General features: G+C 45.4%; 1 protein-coding gene across 5 annotated transcripts in view; it reads left to right on the forward strand.

Moving 5' to 3' along the window:
• Positions 1–21,566, forward strand: part of DMPK (DM1 protein kinase) — a 60,560-nt gene extending 38,994 nt beyond the window's left edge. For 4 of the 5 annotated variants that reach the window (XM_056541076.1, XM_056541075.1, XM_056541072.1 and 1 more), the window contains 8 exons: positions 1,358–1,621; positions 2,923–2,999; positions 3,088–3,190; positions 3,386–3,510; positions 8,162–8,274; positions 8,646–8,716; positions 9,151–9,225; positions 19,605–21,566. In XM_056541076.1, coding sequence (XP_056397051.1) covers positions 1,358–1,621; positions 2,923–2,999; positions 3,088–3,190; positions 3,386–3,510; positions 8,162–8,274; positions 8,646–8,716; positions 9,151–9,225; positions 19,605–19,691 — 915 coding nt within the window. In that variant the 3' untranslated portion in view covers positions 19,692–21,566. The remainder of the gene's footprint in view (positions 1–1,357; positions 1,622–2,922; positions 3,000–3,087; positions 3,191–3,385; positions 3,511–8,161; positions 8,275–8,645; positions 8,717–9,150; positions 9,226–19,604) is intronic. The other variant, XM_056541074.1, reaches the window with a different exon arrangement.
• Positions 21,567–22,472: the final 906 nt, after the last annotated feature.

Raw genomic sequence — 22,472 nt, forward strand, 5'->3', positions numbered from 1 at the left:
TCTTCTGCTCTGATCTACCTTCCCGCAGACCAGAGCAGAAGATGACCGATAACCCTGATCAGTGCTATGTCCTAAACATAGCACTGAACAGTATTAGCAATCGAATGATTGCTATAAATAGTCTCCTATGGGGACTATTAAAGTGTAAAAATTTAAGTAAAAAAAGTAAAAAAATTAAGTAAAAAAAATTTGAAAAACCCCCTTCCCTAATAAAAACGTAAATTGTCTAATTTTCCCTATTTCACCCCCAAAAAGTGTTAAAAAAATATTTTATATACATATTTGGTATTGCCGCGTGCTTAAATATCTGAACTATTAAAATAAAATGTTAATGATACCGTACGGTGAACAGTGTGAACGTGTAAAAAAAAAAGTCCAAAATAGCTGCCTTTTTTTTAATAACATTTTATTCCAAAAAAATTAATAAAAATGGGTTAAAAGTTTTATATAAGCAAATATGGTTTCAATAAAAAGTACAGATAACGGCGCAAAAATGAGCCCTCATACCGCCGCTTATACGGAAAAATGAAAAAGTTATAGGTCTTCAAAATAGAAGGATTTTAAACGTACTAATTTGGTTAAAAAGCTTGCGATTTTTTTTAAGCGCAACAGTAATAGAAAAGTATGTTATAATGGATATCATTTTAATTGTATTGACCCAGAGAATAAAAAACACATGTAATTTTTACCGTAAATTGTACGGCGTGAAAACGAAACCATCAAAAATTAGCAAAATTGCGATTTTCTTTTTAATTTCCCCACACAAATAGTATTTTTTTGGTTGCGCCATACATTTTATGGTAAAAGAAGTGATGGCATTACAATGGACAACTGGTCGCACAAAAAACAAGCCCTCATACTAGTCTGTGGATGAAAATATAAAAGAGTTATGATTTTTTGAAGACGAGGAGGAAAAAACGAAAACGTAAAATAAAATTGTCTGAGTCCTTAAGGGGTTAAAGGGAAACTGTCACGTTAAAAATAACCTCCATTTAGCCGGCTCCGTTTTATAGAGCATGAGTAGACTAATATATTGTTTTATGGGAAAAGATATAGGATAACTTGTCATTTATTGATCTAAATCTATTCTCATTCTAGGCTCATGAGTGGGCGGTCCTAATCAGTGATTGACAAGTATCTCCTAAACAGAGGAGTCTGTCAATCTCTGATTAGGACCGCCCAAAAACTCCCAAGCCCAGAATGAAAAGGGATTTAGATCAACAGGATACAAGTTACACAGAATCTTTACAGAATGCTTTACTACTTCTGTTCTATAACATAATTCATTTTTAATGTGACATTTATAAAATATCAGGCCAAAGAGCAGGCCCAGTTGACTCTTTCATTTCCTTTACAGGAGCACTTTAACTTTCCCTCCTCAGTGGCAGACCTATCACCAGAGGCCTTAGACTTCATCTCATCCCTACTTTGTGATCGTGAATCTCGCTTGGGCATTGGTGGACTTCAGGATTTTACAAGCCATCCCCTCTTTGCCGATATTGACTGGGAAAGATTACGGGAAAGCATGCCACCTTTTACCCCTGAGTCAGTGGGTGCCACAGACACTTCCAATTTTGATGTTGTAGAGGATCAGCTATCAGAAATGATCAGTGGGGGAGGAGTAAGTATCTTTATGTTTTATTGTATTACATAATTTTTATTTCTTCTTATTGGGCAAGCTTTGCATTGAACCAAGCAACACACAAAAAAACAACAAAAAAAAACAATGCACATTGCTACCCTATTAAAAGTCTATGGTACTGACAGAGATAGCGAAGTACAATACCCCGCTAGCTCGGTCGGTCAGGACCAGGACAAGGTATTTTGGTGCCATAGGCAGATCAGACAATTAGAACCTTACCGAAAATACATGCAGAGGTCCTGTGCTGCTTCCAGCATCCTCTACACTGGAGGCCCAAGACCACCTGCGGGTAAGCTTTCACCTGCAAGCACATCCTAAGGATACTTTTGCAATTGGAAGCGGTGCTTACTAGCCAGAAAATTAAGGCAAGTGCCCTAGATTCCTGGTCCTAGTGATCGCCAGCAATTGCTTTACTTCCTGGTGCTGCAGACGGCACGACACATTGCCACTTAGCCAATCGCTGGCTGAGGCAGAACAATGCTGCAGCCAGTGATTGGCTAAAAGTGTGTTGTGCCACCTCCAGCTCTGGGAAGTGCAGTTCAACAGAGACTGGGTGCCCTGATAAGAAAGGCTGGCCTGGGCACATTTATATAAAAATGTTTTTGCTGGACTACTCCTTTAATATAAGAGCGCAGCTTGTTCTTGATTGATCCTCATCATATATCCAGAGAGGAGCATGACTGCAAACAGAATTTCTTTCCCTCTCTGGAGGACTCAGAGCATCCATGTATTGAAGAAATAGACAATTGAATTTAATGAGAACTATGTAATACTTTATTTATCCTGTGGGGATGCTGTAGGGCTATTGAGCACCTGCTGTCAGATTATGCAATAAAGAACAAGGAAATGAAATGCCCTTAAAGGGGTACTCAGCCCCTAGACATCTTATCCCCATCCAAAGGATATTGATAAGATGTCTGATCGCGGGTGTCCTGTATCTGGAGACCCCCAGGAACTTCCCTGCTGCACCCGGCGTTCGTTTAGAGCATCAGGTGCAGCGCCGGAGGCTCGTGACGTCGCGGTCGTGCCCCACTCATGATGTCACGGCCATGCCCCCCAATGCAAGTCTTTGGGAGCGGCGTGACCGTGACGTCACAAGCCTCCGCCATGCATCGCCAGTCATCCTAGCACCGGATGTCTGGGGTGCCACAGCTGAGATTGCAGGGGTCCCCAGCAGCGGGACCCCTGCGATGAGACATCTTATCCCCTATCCTTTGGATAAGGGATAAAATGTCTAGGCGCTGAATACCCCTTTAAAGTTTACTATGCTCTCTATCTAGGAAACCCTATCAGATGTTGGGGACAGCTCTCCTCTTGGAGTTAACCTACCTTTTGTTGGCTACTCATATACATTCAGGTAAGATCAGTGAGAACTTATTAAACTGTGAATGTTGCCTTGTAAAATGAAATATTTGTTACATATGGTGCTCATGTGTCTTTCCTAGGGAGGACGGCAGGGATCATGTTTGGGGAAACTTGAGAAATTCTTGTGCATGTAAAATAAGATCACATCCAGACCGGCAAAAAATGAGCCATGGGGAGAACTTGGTGAGTAATCTTGCCCCCTACAGTTTATGAATTCCATGTTTATACATTGCATGTGAGGCTTCAGAAGAAGAGGGTACAATCCACATGCTTTGATAAAAAGAGAAGTAAAATGGTAAATGATGAGTATAACATTCTTGTCTTCGATGTTATATTATACTGAGGTATAGTAATGGAACAAATACCTCATACCCCCAGGAATCACATTTGGATCCTTCGTTGTTGTCTGAGCTGCGCAATGCTCTGCAGAGTGAGGTGGAAGCCAGAGAGGCTCTGTCTTCTGAGATAAGCCTACTTCAAGCCGCCAACCAGAGCCTGGCCAGGTGAGGGACATCTATCAAAAGACGATCTATTCAGAAACAAACATGTAGCTATAAGGCACAGAGAAGTAGGGGTTGTCTGGCTCTTCACTCCGGATATATATAATTTCTATTTGTACGGATGCATCAGTGGATGTTGGCACATAAGTCCAGGCGTGGAGGTGCAGATCTAAGTGGAGTTCATATAACGTAATCAATGTGAGAATAAAGTACAGAAGATCGCACTCACCACTAATGTGTTCAGCAGGTATTGGTAACTCAGATGCGGGGGCACCTCCATGGGACGGTGTCAAGCACACTTCGTCTAGCCAAGAGTGTGGAGGCGGAGAATATCAACATGCAACTACAGGTGCTGCAATCAGCACAGTCCACACCTTTGTGATTTGGGAAAAAGGTAAGAAATAACAACATAGCATAAACAATACAAAATGTTATAATAATGAACGATAGTCATTCCTGTCGTTAAGTCCAAGTGGTCCCAGCGCTTCTAATTTAGTAATCCATCTTGCCTTGCGTTGTAGTAAGCTAGAGCATCTAGCTAGAGCCCCCGTTGCAAGGTGGGTTAACCACTTGGAGTCCGGAAAACTTTATGCTCTCGTAATCGCTATTGTGTTTCTCTTGTAGATGAGCGATCAAGCGAGGAGCACCATGTCCTGAATGGACCGAGTAAAAATGTTCTCGTACTCTAGTGAAAAGCTTCCTAATAGTTTTGCCTACATAATAAAAACCGCAAGGGCATTTTAGGGCATATACTACAAATGATAATCGTCAAGTGATCATTTGATTCACTACATGGGTGTATCCGCCTAATTTTACAGTGCGACTTTTTATATTGTGCGTGCAGAAACTACAGTAAACCTTTTCTTTTTACATTGATTCTGAACATTAGTTACTAAACGGCTTCTCATTTCTTTTTTAAATGTGAACAGGGTATGACGGGGATACTACTGGCTCTTTGAAACGCCTGCTCAATAGTGTGTTCCGGGTAATTCTGTTCTCGTAACCTGGATTTTAGTTCTTCTGCCTGTGCAATGTATGTGTCATTGCAGCTATTAATTCTTTTTAATCTAAGGAATTGGGAATACGGTACACTTTTTTTTAACATGATACGGATTAGAGCTGTTATATCCCAATAGAGTATTACGGGCTATACTTTTTCTAAACCCCTTGGTATGAATTAAGCCATCTCTTATACTAATGGAAATGTCTAAAAACTCAAGTGACTTGTCACCGATTACATGTGTAAACAAAATGTTTATGTTGTTGAAGTTTAAGTAGTTGACAAATTGTTCAAGCAAATCTTTATTCCCTTCCCAGACAACCAGCATGTCATCTATGTATCTCATAAATAGTTTAATGTGGCTTATAAAGGGATTCGTCTCAGAGAAAAAAGAATTTCTTTCAGAAATAGATAAAAAAAGATTAGCGTACGTACAGGAGACCGGGGTGCCCATGGCAGTGCCGGTCTCCTTCCCGTACCAATCCCCTTCAAAATGGAATTCATTATGTGTCAGGACGAATCTTAAGGAATCACAAAGGAGACAAAATCGTCCGATCTTCCAGCTTCCACAAGGAGCTCATGGATGGCCTGTATAGGCTCTCGACATTGATAGATACGAGATGGTTATCATCGCCCCAAGTAAACTCTTCGCATTAAAGATCGGACGTGTCCCTAACATAGGTGAGTAAGGATTTTAATAATGGTTTTGTGAGCCATTCAAGATATTGCGACTTTTTTATTTTGGGAAGAAATTACCATTTAGAATATTTGGGATGTTTAATGATTAGCTGTTCAGCTGTTTTAGTAGAGAGGACACCTTTCTCTGTCTGAGATCTCAGAAAAGACCGAAGTTTAGTGACAGTGTTTTGTGTAGGATTCGCTGACAACTGGGTGTATACTTCTTGGTTTTGTAAATGCCTAGATGCTTGTAATAATACAATTCAGGGTATACAAAACCCCGTCACAATTTGTTGAAGATAATGCATTTATGGAAGCCTGGAATCAGGCACACAAACGATCAAGCAAGACTGTTGAATATTGTATTGGGGAAAAAAAAACGCTGTGAATATGAAACAGTCACCATGGATTTATGCAAAACTAAACAAGAATATAAAACCAGAGTGTCCGAAGCCAATGCCAATATTTTCTATAAAAAACTGGAAAAAAAGATGGCAGCAATGCAAGCGGAAATAAACGATACCAAACACAATAAATGTATGCATGACAAGCAGGACTTTGACAACAGGATGGTCTATACCTGGAATATGAAATGCATCGCTAGAAGGAATAGAAGAACGTACTTAAAAACGTACCACCTCAGAATTCTGGACAACAGAATCTGAAACCAGTTGTTCAGATAATAATACTAGAAAATCTATGAATCAACTCAACCCCTTTTAGGAAACAGATCAGATGGGCAGGAAATAGTCAAGGAGGAACAGAATTAAAAAAAAAGAAAGGAAGTCACCTGGCGACAGGAGCCAAACTAAACAATGTTATAACTCTAACAGAAGTCAATCTATCTGAGGACTGTATTGCTTTACTATTTAAAGGACTGAATTTTGGACTCTGCGATTCTTTTGATTATACGCAATTCGAAATCGATTTATATATATATCCATTCACAAGATGAACTTGTTCAAGTTCAAAGTATAGCCGGTAATACTCTATTGGAATATAACAGCTCTCATCTGTATCATGTTAAAAAAAATAGTGTACCGTATTCCCAAATCCTTAGATTAAAAATAATTAATAGCTGCAATGACACATACCTCACACAGGTTACGAGAACGGAATTACCCGGAAAACACTATTGAGCAGGCGTTTCAAAGAGCCTGTAGTATCCCCCGTCATACCCTGTTCACTTCTAAAAAAGAAATGAGAAGCCGTTCAGTAACTAATGTTCAGAATTTATGTGAAAAGAAAAGGTTTACCTTTTCTTTCTCCAATTCTAACATGAATTCTGTTATATCATCTGCCATCAGAAAAAAATTGGCATATGATTGAAGCCGATCTTGATCTACATGAGATCGCTATCAGAAAACTACTATTAATACATCGTAGAAGTAGCACTCTTGGTGATGCCGTCTCAAAGCCACATCTGGATGTTCCAAAAAACACATGGCTGGAAAGATCGGCTCCCAGAGGCAACTTCCCATGCCGACACTGCGGTTTCTGCTCGCACAATATAAAAAGTCGCACTGTAAAATTAGGCGGATACACCCATGTAGAGAATCAAATGATCACGTGCCAATCATCATTTGTAGTATATGCCCTAAAATGCCCTTACGGGTTTTATTATGTAGGCAAAACTATTAGGAAGCTTTTCACTAGAGTACGAGAACATTTTTACTCGGTCCGTTCCGGACATGGTGCTCCTCACTTGATCGCTCATATACAAGAGAAACACAATAGCGATTGCAAGAGCATAAAGTTTGCTAGACTCCAAGTGGTTAACCCACCTTGCAACGGGGGCGATAGACACACTAGCCTACTACAATGCGAGGCAAGATGGATTACTAAATTAGAAGTGCTGGGACCACTTCGACTTAACGACAGGACTATAGTTCATTATTATAACATTTTGTATTTTTTATGCTATGTTGTTATTTCTTACCTTTTTCCCAAATCACAAAGGTGTGGACTGTACTGATTGCGGCACCTGTAGTTGCATGTTGATATTCTCCCCCTCCACACTCACTCTGTGTGCTTGCCACACAAAACAGACACATCCCATGGAGGCGCCCCCGCATCTGAGTTACCTGTACCTGCCGAACATGCGTGGGGCGCCCCCCTGAGGGAGCACATTGTCAGCGAAACGATTGTTGGGGTCTGGTGGGTATGGTCTGGCATCCAATTGTGTATTTACATGTCTTTATGTCCTGTTCAGTAGTTTGGAGTTCTATGGTTTATTGGTAGTTTCTTTGGTCATTTGTTGCCCACCCACACTGCCATAGGCATATATATTTTGCTTTGCTTTGTCAGACTTTGTATCCACCTTGTTCTCTGCTATATTCTGGTGCCTGACTGCTTGTCTTTTTTCTTCTACTATTTCTTAAGATATATGTTTTTATGCTGTTCTGTTTAATATAATTCAATAAAATTTATACTTTTTGTACTTTACTATGTTCCTGTGCATTAATCTTCTTTGATTCAGTGGTGCTAGTTCTATTGTAGAGTAACCTACCTAGTTGTAGGGTTTTTTCTTTTTTTGGTGTTCATCTTATCCCCTATCCAAAGGATAGGGGATAAGATGTCTGATCGTGGGGGTCCCGCCGCTGGGGACCACCGCGACCTCCCTGCTGCACCCGGCATTTGTTTAGAGCGTTGGATGCAGCGCCGGAGGCTCGTGACGTCACGGTCACACCCCCTCATTGCAAGTCTAAGGGAGGGGGCATGACTGCTGTCACGCCCCCTACCTTAGACTTTCATTGAGGGGGCATGGCCATGACATCACAAGCGGGACATGGCCGTGACGTCACGAGCATCAGCCCCGCATTGCCAGTCATCTGGCACGGAGCGAAGTTCACTCCATGCATCATATGTCTGGGGTGCAACAGCAGATTGTGGGGTCCCCAGTGGCTGGAGTACCCCTTTAAAACAGATTTAAAATCTTCCCACTTGTCTTACAGTCTACCTTGCCTGTCTTCACAGTCGCCTATATGAAGCCGACCAGCTGAACTCTGAACTTCAGAGCAAAATCCGCTCATTGGAGCAACAACTACAAGATAGAGCGGGTGGTGGAGAAGAAGGAGAAGAGGAGAGAGGTGAGGAAGTGAACAAACTGCAGTAAAAACTAAAGGTTTGTACACATTAGGTATAATTCAAGCATCTCAGCTAAGTGCCATTGGGCCATGTTGATTCTATGGTGAACACCAGAAGGACCCCTTACACTCGTAAGGAATGAAGAATGCTTCTACCATATGAATCAATGACAAAAAGCAGTCCAGCCTTGACCACCAAGCAGTCTGATACTGGCTACATGCTTGATTCTTTTTACCTTTTATGTACAACACTCCAACACTGCTATGGACTTTATGGACTTTCTGTTCTTATTTTATATGTCTTCTGTATGCATCTTTGTATATATCTTCCCTCCACAACAAGACTCTGATACCTGTCATCCGAACTCTTACAGAAAAACATTTCCAACCTCGAAGATGTGAAACCTGCAGACAGGAATCTGAACCTACCTCTAGGATTAGACAAGTGAGATTCCTATAGGCATTGGAAATGGGAGTCAAGTTAGTGTATTTTGATTCTAGAGGATGATGGAGGGTAGAAGGGGATGTCAACAGTGAATATAGGGTTAAATGTTGGAGAGGGGGGTTAATAACACAGCATGTTCCTGGGCAGAATGAGGCTAAAGGGTATTGGGACTAAGGGTCAGTTGGATGGGATACCTGAGACTAAGACAAGCGTGGGCCTTACAACCATACAATGGGCAAATAGAAGTAACTCCTTTAGGGAATAGGGACTACTTTATGGCATTGGGATTGGTGGTGGACTGATTGGTGGGATGGACAGACTTTGTCTGGTGGGAGATACTTTTTAGGACATTGGAAGAAGTAGGAATAATGAAGCCATTTGAAATTACAAAGCCCCAGACCTGACTCCAAACCTTTGTCTGTCTTCTCTCTCAGCTAGATAGCTGTATACCTTCCTATTGCCACCCCTTAGTGACACCAGTTCACCGTCACATGCTGCTCTTCTCACGGGTATGTCACGTGCATGTCACCTATGTGTTGTCCTGTCTGGAGTTGGGTGACTCTGACCCAAGACCTTTGTATGTCTTTTTAGCCTTAGACTGGTGTTTTATGTCTGTGTTGTCCCGGTGTGTTGGGAAGTGGGAACATTTATGTGTGATAAAGGATTCTGTATCTGTAGGGCAGAATCTAGTGTCCTGTTCTTTTGTGTTGTCTTTCTGTGTTAAACCAGCTTCATCCATTTTATTCTATGAACTAGAAGGTCTATATTGATTTGCAATGTCCTTTATAAGCTGATGTGAGTCCTGGTCCATCATCAATGTGAATACTTGAGTATACACAGAGGTGTAGCTAAAAGCTCATGGGCCATGATGCAAAAGTTACCCCTCTTAGTCCCCCCTCCCATCTCCATCACCTATGACAAAACCAAAATCTCACTATGTATATATTTGTGTAAACAGCATATGAGTAAGGTCACAGACATATTACAGCTCTGTACAACTTAAAGGGGTACTCCGGCGCTAAGACATCTTATCCCCACATCTTATCACATGGGGGGGGGCGGAGCCGTGACATCACTATGCTCCGTCCCCGTGATCGCCAGTAATCAGACCCGGAGCGAGCACGCTCCAGGGGCTGATTCTAACGTGGTGCAGCGTGGAAGATCACGGGGGTCCCCATCGGCGGGACCCCCGCGATCAGGCATCTTATCCCCTATCCTTTGGATAAGGGATAAGATGTCTTAGCGCCGGAGTACCCCTTTAAAGGGGTACTCTGCAATCTCAGCTGCGGCACCCCAAACATCCGGTGCACAGAGCCGACTCCGCTCTGTCCCGGATGAATGCCGATGCGGGGCTGGGGATCATGACATCACAGTCACGCCCCGCCTTGACGTCACGGCCATGCCCCCTCAATGCAAGTCTGTGGGAGGGGGCGTGATGATTGTGTGATGGGGAAGCTCTAAACGAACGCCGAGTGCAGCACGGAGATCGTGGGGGTCCCCAGCGGCGGGATCTAGGGGGTCCCCAGCGGCGGGATCCCCACGATCAGACATCTTATCCCCTATCCTTTGGATAGGGGGATAAGATGTGTGGGGGCGGAGTACCCCTTTAAAGCTATAGGATGGCTCCCATAATACTTAATGAGGCTCTACCATACCTCCATAGGGGATAAGATGTCAGATCGCCGTGGTCCCGCTGCTGGGGACCCCGGGGATCGCTGCTGCATTACCCCGCTATCATTACTGCGCAGAGCGAGATCGCTCTGCATGTAATGACGGGCAATACAGGGGCCGGAGCATCGATACCTCATGGCCCGCCCCCGTCAATGCAAGTCTATGGGAAGGGGGCGTGGCGCCCCCTGCCATAGACTTGCATTAAGGGGGACGGGCCGTGATGTCATGAGGGGCGGAGCCATGACGTCACGCTGCTCCAGCCCCTGTAACTCCCGTCATTACGCACAGAGTGAACTCGCTTTGTGCAGTAATGATGGCGGGGTGCCGCAGCGGCGATCCCCGGGGTCCCCAGCAGTGGGACCGCGGCGATCTAACATCTTATCCCCTATTTTTTGGATAGGGGATAAGATGCCAGGGGCGGAGTACCCCTTTAATTCAGACTCTGCTCTGGACTCATACAATAATCCAGATTCCAAACCCCAGAACAGATCCCCAAATTTAATTTACATCGCAGACTACAAAATGAATGCTGACCCCAGGCAAGACCCCAATATTAATTCTGACCCCCCAAAATCATTTTAACTTTACCAATTCTCACTCTCAGTTTGGATCCTCTTCATCTCCGGTTGCCACAGCTCTGGCTCCTGATGCTGTTCAGAGTCCAGATGTTCTGTTTGAGCTGAAGGGGACCTGACTCTGAAGTGAAAAGGGTAAGTACTCAGAGGAGGTATTGTAATAGCTGAACCCACCTAATGGAGGTCTCAGTTATTTCAATAACTCTGCTGTGGGTGCCTGCACACCACCTTTTTTGCAATACAGTTCCTGTATCAGGTTTTTCATGAAAAATGGATTCCTCAAAACCGGACTAAACTGTATCAAAACGTGTGTACAAATTTTAACCCGTATATGGTTTAAAACCGTATACGGTTTGAAAAATGATGTCCGGTTGCATCCGTTTTTTAAAGAAAAAAACGTATACGTTTTTAACTTTTCACTCCATTATGAATAAAGTTTCACTTGTTTGATTGAAATTCCAAGGAAAAAAAACTGTGCAAAGTCAAAAACCGGATGGTGAAAACCGGATGGAACCGTACGCACACACAGTTCTGTACGGTTCCAATTGACTCCCATGTTTAAAAGAAAACGTATACGGTTTAATACAGTTTTTCACCCGGACTAAAAAATGTGGTAGACTACGGTTTTAGGTACGGGTAAAAAAAAATGGACAAAACCGTATAAGGCTGGGTTCACACTACGATTTTCAAATATGGTAACCGTATACGGTTTTCCGCTAAAAAACGTATGGCAAAAACCGTATGCAACCGTATACAACCGTATGACTCCAAATAAGTTTTTTCCCCGTATACGGTTTTGCTATTTTGTTTGAATTAGTTTTCAAGCAATTTAATAAAGTTACTATTGTTCTATTGAAATTCCTTCTGCGCTTGTGTCAACTCCAAAAACGGATTAGAAAAACCGTGTGCAACCGTATTCTGAAATTCTGTGTACGGTTCTCGTAGACAACAATGTTAAAAGAACCGCATACGGTTCGCATACGGTTTTCCAACCGGAGGCAAAAATGTGGTCAACAGCATTTTTGCCTACGGTTGAAAAATCGGCAAAACCGTATCCGAGGCAAAACGGATGCAACCGTACACAACATTTGAGATACGGTTTACAATGCATTCTCTATGCATACGGTTTCGGATACGGTCGTATACGTTTACCGTATTTGAAAATCGTAGTGTGAACCCAGCCTAAGGCTGCATTCACATCTTGGTTTTACACTACGGGTGCCGGATCCGGCTCGTGGAGGGGCAAACCGGGCGCTCCTGTACCCCAGCCGGACCAGCGCTGAACTCCATTCACTTTAATGAGCCGGTGACTCCGGTCGGCTCATTTTTGACCCGTATCCAGTTTTGTGACCGGACCTAAAACCGTAGTATACTACGGTTTTAGGTCCAGTCAGGAAACTGCATACGGGTCAAAAATGAGCCGACCGGAGTGGAGTTCAGCACTGGTCCGGCTGGGGTACGGGAGCGCCCAGTTTGCCTCTCCCCCAGCCGGATCCGGCACCTGTAGTGTAAAACCGACATGTGAATGCAGCCTAAGATGCAAAATGGACAAAACCGGATGATGCGTTTGACATGCGGTTTACAATGTTAAGTCAATGCATATGGTCTTCTATACAGTTCCGTATGGTTTTTAACTTGAAACCGTATACGGGAACTGTATAACAAAAACGTAGTGTGCATGCACCCTGACAAACGTAGCAGAGTTGGTGGCTTATAGGTGCGTTTACAACCCCGATTGCTGTGACCCCCTATAGCTACACCACAGAATATACAAATATTTAGTAGTTTCTAACATCTCCCATGTTATCACAGGTGTGAGAAAACCTTGGGAGGCCTAGTTCTGGTTTTCACAAGAAGCTTCTATGAAATGTAGATAACATCATACCCAGAGGTGTTACCCATACCCAGAAATCCATCACTTTTCCTCGACAGACAGGAACTCTTATTTTACTAAAATAGAAGCAGAGCAAATGTTTAAAATCACAGTAAAATTATTTTTTTTCTTTGTACAATTTTTGACATTTTACAACAAAAATAATGACTATATATATGTTATATTTCCAGTTATGCCCCAGTTATGTTCCTCCAAAGTTTCTCCTTGGGGAGAGCGTCAAAATATATGCAAAGTAGCCCTCCTCCAGAAGGAATGTTACGCCGAGCGCTCCGGGTCCCCGCTCCTCCCCGGAGCGCTCGCTACACTTCCCTCACTGCAGCGCCCCGGTCGGTTCCACGGACCCGGGGCGCTGCGTTACCACCTCCGGCCGGGATGCGATTCGCGATGCGGGTAGCGCCCGCTCGCGATGCGCACCCCGGCTCCCGTACCTTACTCGCTCCCCGTCAGTTCTGTCCCGGCGCGCGCGGCCCCGCTCCCTAGGGCGCGCGCGCGCCGGGTCTTTGCGATTTAAAGGGCCACTGCACCGCTGATTGGTGCAGTGGTTCCAATTAGTGTTTACACCTGTGCACTTCCCTATATCACCTCACTTCCCCTTCACTCCCTCGCCGGATCTTGTTGCCCTAGTGCCAGTGAAAGCGTTCCTTGTGTGTTCCTTGCCTGTGATTCCAGACCTTCTGCCGTTGCCCCTGACTACGATCCTTGCTGCCTGCCCCGACCTTCTGCTACGTCCGACCTTGCTTCTGTCTACTCCCTTGTACCGCGCCTATCTTCAGCAGCCAGAGAGGTTGAGCCGTTGCTAGGGGATACGACCTGGTCACTACCGCCGCAGCAAGACCATCCCGCTTTGCGGCGGGCTCTGGTGAAAACCAGTAGTGACTTAGAACCGATCCTCTAGCACGGTCCACGCCAATCCCTCTCTGGCACAGAGGATCCACTACCTGCCAGCCGGCATCGTGACAGTAGATCCGGCCATGGATCCCGCTGAAGTTCCTCTGCCAGTTGTCGCTGACCTCACCACGGTGGTCGCCCAGCAGTCACAACAGATTGCGCAACAAGGCCAACAGCTGTCTCAACTGACTGTTATGCTACAACAGTTACTACCACAGCTCCAGCAATCATCTCCTCCGCCAGCTCCTGTACCTCCTCCGCAGCGAGTGGCCGCTTCTGGAATACGACTATCCTTGCCGGATAAATTTGATGGGGACTCTAAGTTTTGCCGTGGCTTTCTTTCCCAATGTTCATTACACTTGGAGATGATGTCGGACCAGTTCCCCACTGAAAGGTCTAAGGTGGCTTTCGTAGTCAGCCTGCTGTCTGGAAAAGCCCTGGCTTGGGCCACACCGCTCTGGGACCGCAATGACCCCGTCACTGCCTCTGTACACTCCTTCTTCTCGGAAATTCGAAGTGTCTTTGAGGAACCTGCCCGAGCCTCTTCTGCTGAGACTGCCCTGTTGAACCTGGTCCAGGGTAATTCTTCCGTTGGCGAGTATGCCGTACAGTTCCGTACCCTTGCTTCAGAATTATCCTGGAATAATGAGGCACTCTGCGCGACCTTTAAAAAAGGCCTATCCAGCAACATTAAAGATGTTCTGGCCGCACGAGAAATCCCTGCTAACCTACATGAACTCATCCATCTTGCCACTCGCATTGACATGCGTTTTTCCGAACGGCGTCAGGAGCTCCGCCAGGATATGGACTCTGTTCGCACGAGGCGTTTCTTCTCCCCGGCTCCTCTCTCCTCTGGTCCCCTGCAATCTGTTCCTGTGCCTCCCGCCGTGGAGGCTATGCAGGTCGACCGGTCTCGCCTGACACCCCAAGAGAGGACACGACGCCGCATGGAGAATCTCTGCCTGTACTGTGCTAGTACCGAACACTTCCTGAAGGATTGTCCTATCCGTCCTCCCCGCCTGGAAAGACGTCCGCTGACTCCGCACAAAGGTGAGACAGTCCTTGATGTCTACTCTGCTTCTCCACGTCTTACTGTGCCTGTGCGGATGTCTGCCTCTGCCTTCTCCTTCTCTGCTGTGGCCTTCTTGGACTCTGGATCTGCAGGAAATTTCATCTTAGCCTCTCTCGTCAACAGGTTCAACATCCCGGTGACCAGTCTCGCCAGACCCCTCTACATCAATTGTGTAAACAATGAAAGATTGGACTGTACTATACGTTTCCGCACGGAGCCCCTTCTAATGTGCATCGGATCTCATCACGAGAGGATTGAACTGTTGGTCCTCCCCAATTGCACTTCTGAAATCCTTCTTGGACTTCCCTGGCTTCAACTCCATTCCCCAATCCTGGATTGGTCCACTGGGGAGATCAAGAGTTGGGGGCCCTCTTGTTCCAAGGACTGCTTAAAACCGGTTCCCAGTAAACCTTGCCGTGTCCCTGTGCTTCCTCATGTAACCGGTCTCCCTAAGGCCTATATGGACTTTGCGGACGTTTTTTGCAAAAAACAAGCTGAGACTCTACCTCCTCACAGGCCTTATGATTGTCCCATTGACCTCCTCCCGGGCACTACTCCACCCCGGGGCAGAATCTATCCTCTGTCCGTCCCAGAGACTCTTGCCATGTCTGAATACGTCCAAGAAAATTTAAAAAAGGGCTTTATCCGTAAATCCTCCTCTCCTGCCGGAGCCGGATTTTTCTTTGTGTCCAAAAAAGATGGCTCTCTACGTCCTTGCATTGACTACCGCGGTCTTAATAAAATCACGGTTAAGAACCGCTACCCCCTACCCCTCATCTCTGAACTCTTTGATCGTCTCCAAGGTGCCCATATTTTTACCAAACTGGACTTAAGAGGTGCTTATAATCTCATCCGCATCAGAGAGGGGGATGAATGGAAAACGGCATTTAACACCAGAGATGGACACTTTGAGTATCTGGTCATGCCCTTTGGTCTATGCAACGCCCCTGCCGTCTTCCAAGACTTTGTTAATGAAATTTTTCGTGATCTACTATACTCCTGTGTTGTTGTATATCTGGACGATATCCTGATTTTTTCTGCCAATCTTGAAGAACACCGCCAGCATGTCCGTATGGTTCTTCAGAGACTTCGTGATAATCAACTCTATGCCAAAATAGAGAAATGTCTGTTTGAATGCCAATCTCTTCCTTTTCTAGGATACTTGGTCTCTGGCCAGGGACTACAAATGGACCCAGATAAACTCTCTGCCGTCTTAGATTGGCCACGCCCCTCCGGACTCCGTGCCATCCAACGTTTTTTGGGGTTCGCCAATTATTACAGGCAATTTATTCCACATTTTTCTACCATTGTGGCTCCTATTGTGGCTTTAACAAAAAAAAATGCCGATCCCAAGTCTTGGCCTCCTCAAGCGGAAGACGCCTTTAAACGACTCAAGTCTGCCTTTTCTTCGGCTCCCGTGCTCTCCAGACCTGACCCATCTAAACCCTTCCTATTGGAGGTTGATGCCTCCTCAGTGGGAGCTGGAGCTGTCCTTCTACAAAAAAACTCTTCCGGGCATGCTGTTACTTGTGGTTTTTTTTCCAGGACCTTCTCTCCGGCGGAGAGGAACTACTCCATCGGGGATCGAGAGCTTCTAGCCATTAAATTAGCACTTGAGGAATGGAGGCATCTGCTGGAGGGATCAAGATTTCCAGTTATTATTTACACCGATCACAAGAACCTCTCCTACCTCCAGTCTGCCCAACGGCTGAATCCTCGTCAGGCCAGGTGGTCTCTGTTCTTTGCCCGATTTAATTTTGAAATTCACTTTCGGCCTGCTGATAAAAACATTAGGGCCGATGCTCTCTCTCGTTCCTCAGATGCCTCTGAAATTGAACTCTCTCCTCAACACATCATTCCTCCTGACTGCCTGATTTCCACTTCTCCAGCCTCCATCAGGCAAACTCCTCCAGGAAAGACCTTTGTTTCTCCACGCCAACGCCTTGGGATCCTCAAATGGGGTCACTCCTCCCATCTCGCAGGTCATGCGGGCATCAAGAAATCTGTGCAACTCATCTCTCGCTTCTATTGGTGGCCGACTCTAGAGACTGATGTGGTGGACTTTGTGCGAGCCTGCACTATCTGTGCCCGGGATAAGACTCCTCGCCAGAAGCCCGCTGGTTTTCTTCATCCTCTACCTGTCCCCGAACAACCTTGGTCTCTGATTGGTATGGATTTTATTACTGACTTACCCCCATCCCATGGCAACACTGTTATTTGGGTGGTCGTTGATCGATTCTCCAAAATGGCACATTTCATCCCTCTTCCTGGTCTTCCTTCAGCGCCTCAGTTGGCTAAACAATTTTTTGTACACATTTTTCGTCTTCACGGGTTGCCTACACAGATCGTCTCGGATAGAGGCGTCCAATTTGTGTCTAAATTCTGGAGGGCTCTCTGTAAACAACTCAAGATTAAATTAAATTTTTCTTCTGCATACCATCCTCAATCCAATGGACAAGTAGAGAGAATTAACCAGATCTTGGGTGACTATTTACGACATTTTGTTTCCTCCCGCCAGGATGACTGGGCAGATCTTCTACCTTGGGCCGAATTCTCGTATAATTTCAGAATCTCTGAATCTTCCTCCAAATCTCCGTTTTTCGTGGTGTACGGCCGTCACCCTCTTCCCCCCCTCCCTACCCCCTTGCCCTCTGGTCTGCCCGCTGTGGATGAAATTTCTCGTGATCTTTCCACCATATGGAAAGAGACCCAAAATTCTCTCTTACAGGCTTCTTCTCGCATGAAGAGATTCGCAGATAAGAAAAGAAGAGCTCCTCCCATTTTTTCCCCTGGAGACAAGGTATGGCTCTCCGCTAAATATGTCCGTTTCCGTGTCCCGAGCTATAAGTTGGGACCACGCTATCTTGGTCCTTTTAAAGTTTTGTGTCAAATTAATCCTGTCTCTTACAAACTTCTTCTTCCTCCTTCTCTTCGTATCCCTAATGCCTTTCACGTCTCTCTTCTTAAACCTCTCATCCTCAACCGTTTTTCTCCTAAATCTGTTCCTCCCACTCCTGTTTCCGGCTCCTCGGACATCTTCTCTGTTAAAGAGATTTTGGCCTCTAAAAAGGTCAGGGGAAGAACTTTTTTTTTAGTGGATTGGGAGGGTTGTGGTCCAGAAGAGAGGTCCTGGGAACCTGAGGACAATATCCTGGACAAAAGTCTGATCCTCAGGTTCTCAGGCCCCAAGAAGAGGGGGAGACCCAAGGGGGGGGGTACTGTTACGCCGAGCGCTCCGGGTCCCCGCTCCTCCCCGGAGCGCTCGCTACACTTCCCTCACTGCAGCGCCCCGGTCGGTTCCACGGACCCGGGGCGCTGCGTTACCACCTCCGGCCGGGATGCGATTCGCGATGCGGGTAGCGCCCGCTCGCGATGCGCACCCCGGCTCCCGTACCTTACTCGCTCCCCGTCAGTTCTGTCCCGGCGCGCGCGGCCCCGCTCCCTAGGGCGCGCGCGCGCCGGGTCTTTGCGATTTAAAGGGCCACTGCACCGCTGATTGGTGCAGTGGTTCCAATTAGTGTTTACACCTGTGCACTTCCCTATATCACCTCACTTCCCCTTCACTCCCTCGCCGGATCTTGTTGCCCTAGTGCCAGTGAAAGCGTTCCTTGTGTGTTCCTTGCCTGTGATTCCAGACCTTCTGCCGTTGCCCCTGACTACGATCCTTGCTGCCTGCCCCGACCTTCTGCTACGTCCGACCTTGCTTCTGTCTACTCCCTTGTACCGCGCCTATCTTCAGCAGCCAGAGAGGTTGAGCCGTTGCTAGGGGATACGACCTGGTCACTACCGCCGCAGCAAGACCATCCCGCTTTGCGGCGGGCTCTGGTGAAAACCAGTAGTGACTTAGAACCGATCCTCTAGCACGGTCCACGCCAATCCCTCTCTGGCACAGAGGATCCACTACCTGCCAGCCGGCATCGTGACAAGGAAGAGAGCTCACTCTTTGGTGCCATCTATTGGAGATAGCTTCCCTCATCTCCAATGAGCAGGCTCTCTTCTTTCTGGAGTCAGACTACTTTCATACTTGAATATTATCCTTTAAAGGGGTACTCCACTGGAAAACATTATTTTATTTTTTTTAATCAACCGGTGCCAGAAAGTTAAACAGATTTGTAAATTACTTCTATTAAAAATTATTAATCCTTCCAGTACTTATCAGCTGCTGTTATGATCCACAGGAAGTTCTTTTCTTTTTGAATTTCCTTTCTGCCTGACCACAGTGCTCTCTTGCTGACACCTCTGTCCATTGTAGGAACTGTCCAGAGCAGGAGAGGTTTTCTATGGGGATTTGCTCCTACTGTGGACAGTTCCTAAAATGGACAGAGGTGTCAGCAAGAGAGCACTGTGGTCAGGCAGAAAGGAAATTCAAAAAGAAAAGAACTTCCTTTGGATCATACCGCAGCTGATAAGTACTGGAAGGATTAGGATTTTTAATAGAAGTAATTTACAAATCTGTTTAACTTTCTGGCACCAGTTGATAATTTTTTTTTCCAGTGGAGTACCCCTTTAAAAGGATACTCCACTGCCCAAGCGTTCAGAACATTTTTGTTCCGAACGCTGGTTGCGGGCTGCGGGGGTCGTGACGTCACGCCATGCCCCCTCAATGCAAGTCTATGGGAGGGGGCGTGGCCCCCTCCCATAGACTTGCATTGGGGGGGGCGTGACGTCACGAGCCCCGCAGCCCGCACCCAGCGTTCGGTACAAAATGTTCCGAACGCTTGGGCAGTGGAGTACCCCTTTAAGCTATTTAACGCTTCAACAGTTAACTTATTTCTATGTCTTCTACAGGTACTTAAACCCAACTGTGGCTGGGTAGGATATCTCCTGCACGTCAGCATGTGGTCCTTGAAGTGGATGGTGCCTTCGCTCCTCTGAGTGGCATCTTTGAGTTTTAAAGACGATAATAACAGGGAGAAGAAGTAAAAATGTCTCAAAAACCTTGGATGACCCTAAAATAGTACTGTGTCCACATCTACCATGTGTGCTGGACAATAGAGGCTTGCTTGTTTGTCAGGTTAAACAAATGGGTTGCAAAGAGTTTTGTATGACCTGTTGGCTGCTAACCTTACTGAAACCAAATTTTCTGTCCTGGTCATTTTCAAGCTGGTTGGGTTTGGATTGTTTTGGAGGCCATGCTTCCTATTAGATTGACGTTAGTTCATTGTCGAACTAGGTATCCTTGGGCCCACCAGAGTAGATCATTATTAGTGCCCTCTTTCTGTCTTTAAAGGGGTGGAAAACTTTTTTCTTTTAAATGAACTGGTGGCAGAAAGTTACACAAATTTGTAAATTATTTCTATTTAAAAATCTTAATCCTTTCAGTACTTGTTATTAGCAGCTGTATGTTACAGAGGAAATTCTTTTCTTTTTGAATTTCTTTTTTGTCTGGTCCACAGTGCTCTCTGCTGACACCTCTGTCCGTGTAAGGAACTGTCCAGAGTAGCATAGGTTTGCTATGGGGATTTTCTCCTGCTCTGGACAGTTCCTGAGACGGGCATCAGGTGTCAGCAGAGAGCATTGTGGACAAGACAAAAATAGAAATTCCAAAAGAAAAGAATTTCCTCTGTGCTGTAGTATATAGCAGCTCTTTACTGGAAGGGTAAAGATTTTTTAATAGAAGTCATTTACAAATCTGTTTAACTCTCTGGCACCAGTTGATTAAAAAAAATTTATAATTTTCCACGGAGTACCCCTTTAAGGAATTTGTTCACTCTTAATTGCATCAAATATAAGATGGATTTGTGAATCTGTCCATAAGAAATAGACTGTAGTGATTGACTCCAAAATCCGTTTCGAATAGGGTTGACTTTTACCAAACTTTTGGGACCTGGGCCCTCTGCACCCTCTCTGTGCAACACCGGCCTGTTTTGGCCCCATCTCTTACATGCAACCGGAAGCATGAAAAGTCTACACTATTTATTCAGAATAAAAACATGGGTGGAAGGTGGAAGCCAATAAATGTGTGGACCAAGAAGGAGGTTTAGGGGAGACAAATGTGCAGGAAACAAAGATATTCCTTTAAAGGAATAAAAGGAATAGATAATTTTCTCCAAATACAGCGCCACACCTGTCCTCAGGCTGTGTGTGGTATTACAGCTTTGCTCCATTCACTTGAAAGAAAATCTGCAGCGAAAAAAATGTATCCCCTATCCACAGGATAGGGGAGATAAATGTTTGATCGAAGGGGGTTTGATCGCTGGGACCCCCCCTGCGATCTCCTGCACAGGGCCCCCGGCATTGCCGCAGCTTTCCCGTGCAAGAGGCGCGTCGGTGGCATCATGACGTTGCGGCCGACACGCCCCCTCCATGTATCTCTCTGGGAGAGGCATGGATGCAGCATTTGTGCCTCCCCGCCTCTCCCATAGACCTGTATGGAAGGGGGCGTGTCTGTCGAGCTCGCGCATTAGCCGGCGCATACCACGGCAATGCCAGGGCCCGTTCAGGAGATCGCGGCGGGTCCCAGCGGTTGGATCCCCCAGCGGTTGGATCACATGATACCGCGTTGTGATGATAGGTCTTAAATAGCACAACTTCTGAGTAAAGCAGCATTATCTACCCATGTGCCATATTTAGGAAGAAACTGAGATAATTTTAAGTCTTAAAAGTAGTCATACTGCTATTTTACACTTTTAAAAAGCAAACTATCAGCTTACCATGGGGAAAAGAGGAGTTTTGGTGTGTGTGCTCCAAACAATAGCAGAAAAAGGATCCAGCAATCCAAAGGTACAGTAAAACTTGAAGCTTTATTTAATCCATATAAAAGTCCGAAAGAACACACAAACAGTCTCTAGACAGGAACATAGAAGACTTGACGTGTTTCGTGGCAAACCACTTAATCTATGGCAAACCACATAGTATGGCTTGACGTGTTTCTTGGCAAAATGCTCAATCATGCTGTGATTAAGTGGTTTGCCACAAAACCCGTCAAGTCCTCTTTTTTCCTGTCTTGAGACTGTTTGTGTATTCATATGAATTTTTATATGGATTAAATAAAGCTTCACGGTACCCTTGGATTGCTGAATCCTTTTTCTGTTAGTACACATTTAAGTAATCTGATACCATGGTACCGTCTAAAAACTGTTAAATAAAGGAAAGATTAGCAAGTGGCAGCCATTCATTTCCCAACATACTATAGATACATAACAATATTGTTACGCCTTTGTTTTTATTTTCACTGCTTATTATAAATCTTCTCCTATATTGATCTAAAGGGGGATTCTCGCCCCAGATATTTAGGACCGAATATGCCATACATGCCTGATAGGTGCAGGTTTCACCCATCCGAAGAACAAGGGTCTGGTGGGCCACTTGTCGATAGAATTCAATGAAGAGGTGACCATGCTTGCACTTAGAAATAAGCAAGTGCTGATTATACATTATGGCAGCCGAAGGCTGTCCGGGCATGTTGGAAGTTGTAGTTCTGCAACAGCTGGAGGCACACTGGTTGGGAAACACTGCTCTGTGAAGGCCCCCCTTGAATGGAATGCGCTCCAGATGTAGGACCTACACCTATCAGGCATCTATGGAGCATCCTGTAGACATACCATATATGAATGATTTGATGTGGGTTTGGGCCACCATCAGCTTTGATGGGAACTAGATAAGGTAGTCTAGTTAATTCCCTTACCTGTGTTTAGTGGCTGGTCTCGAATTTTT

Source organism: Hyla sarda, chromosome 9 (assembly GCF_029499605.1).
Source record: "Hyla sarda isolate aHylSar1 chromosome 9, aHylSar1.hap1, whole genome shotgun sequence".
NCBI lineage: Eukaryota > Metazoa > Chordata > Amphibia > Anura > Hylidae > Hyla > Hyla sarda.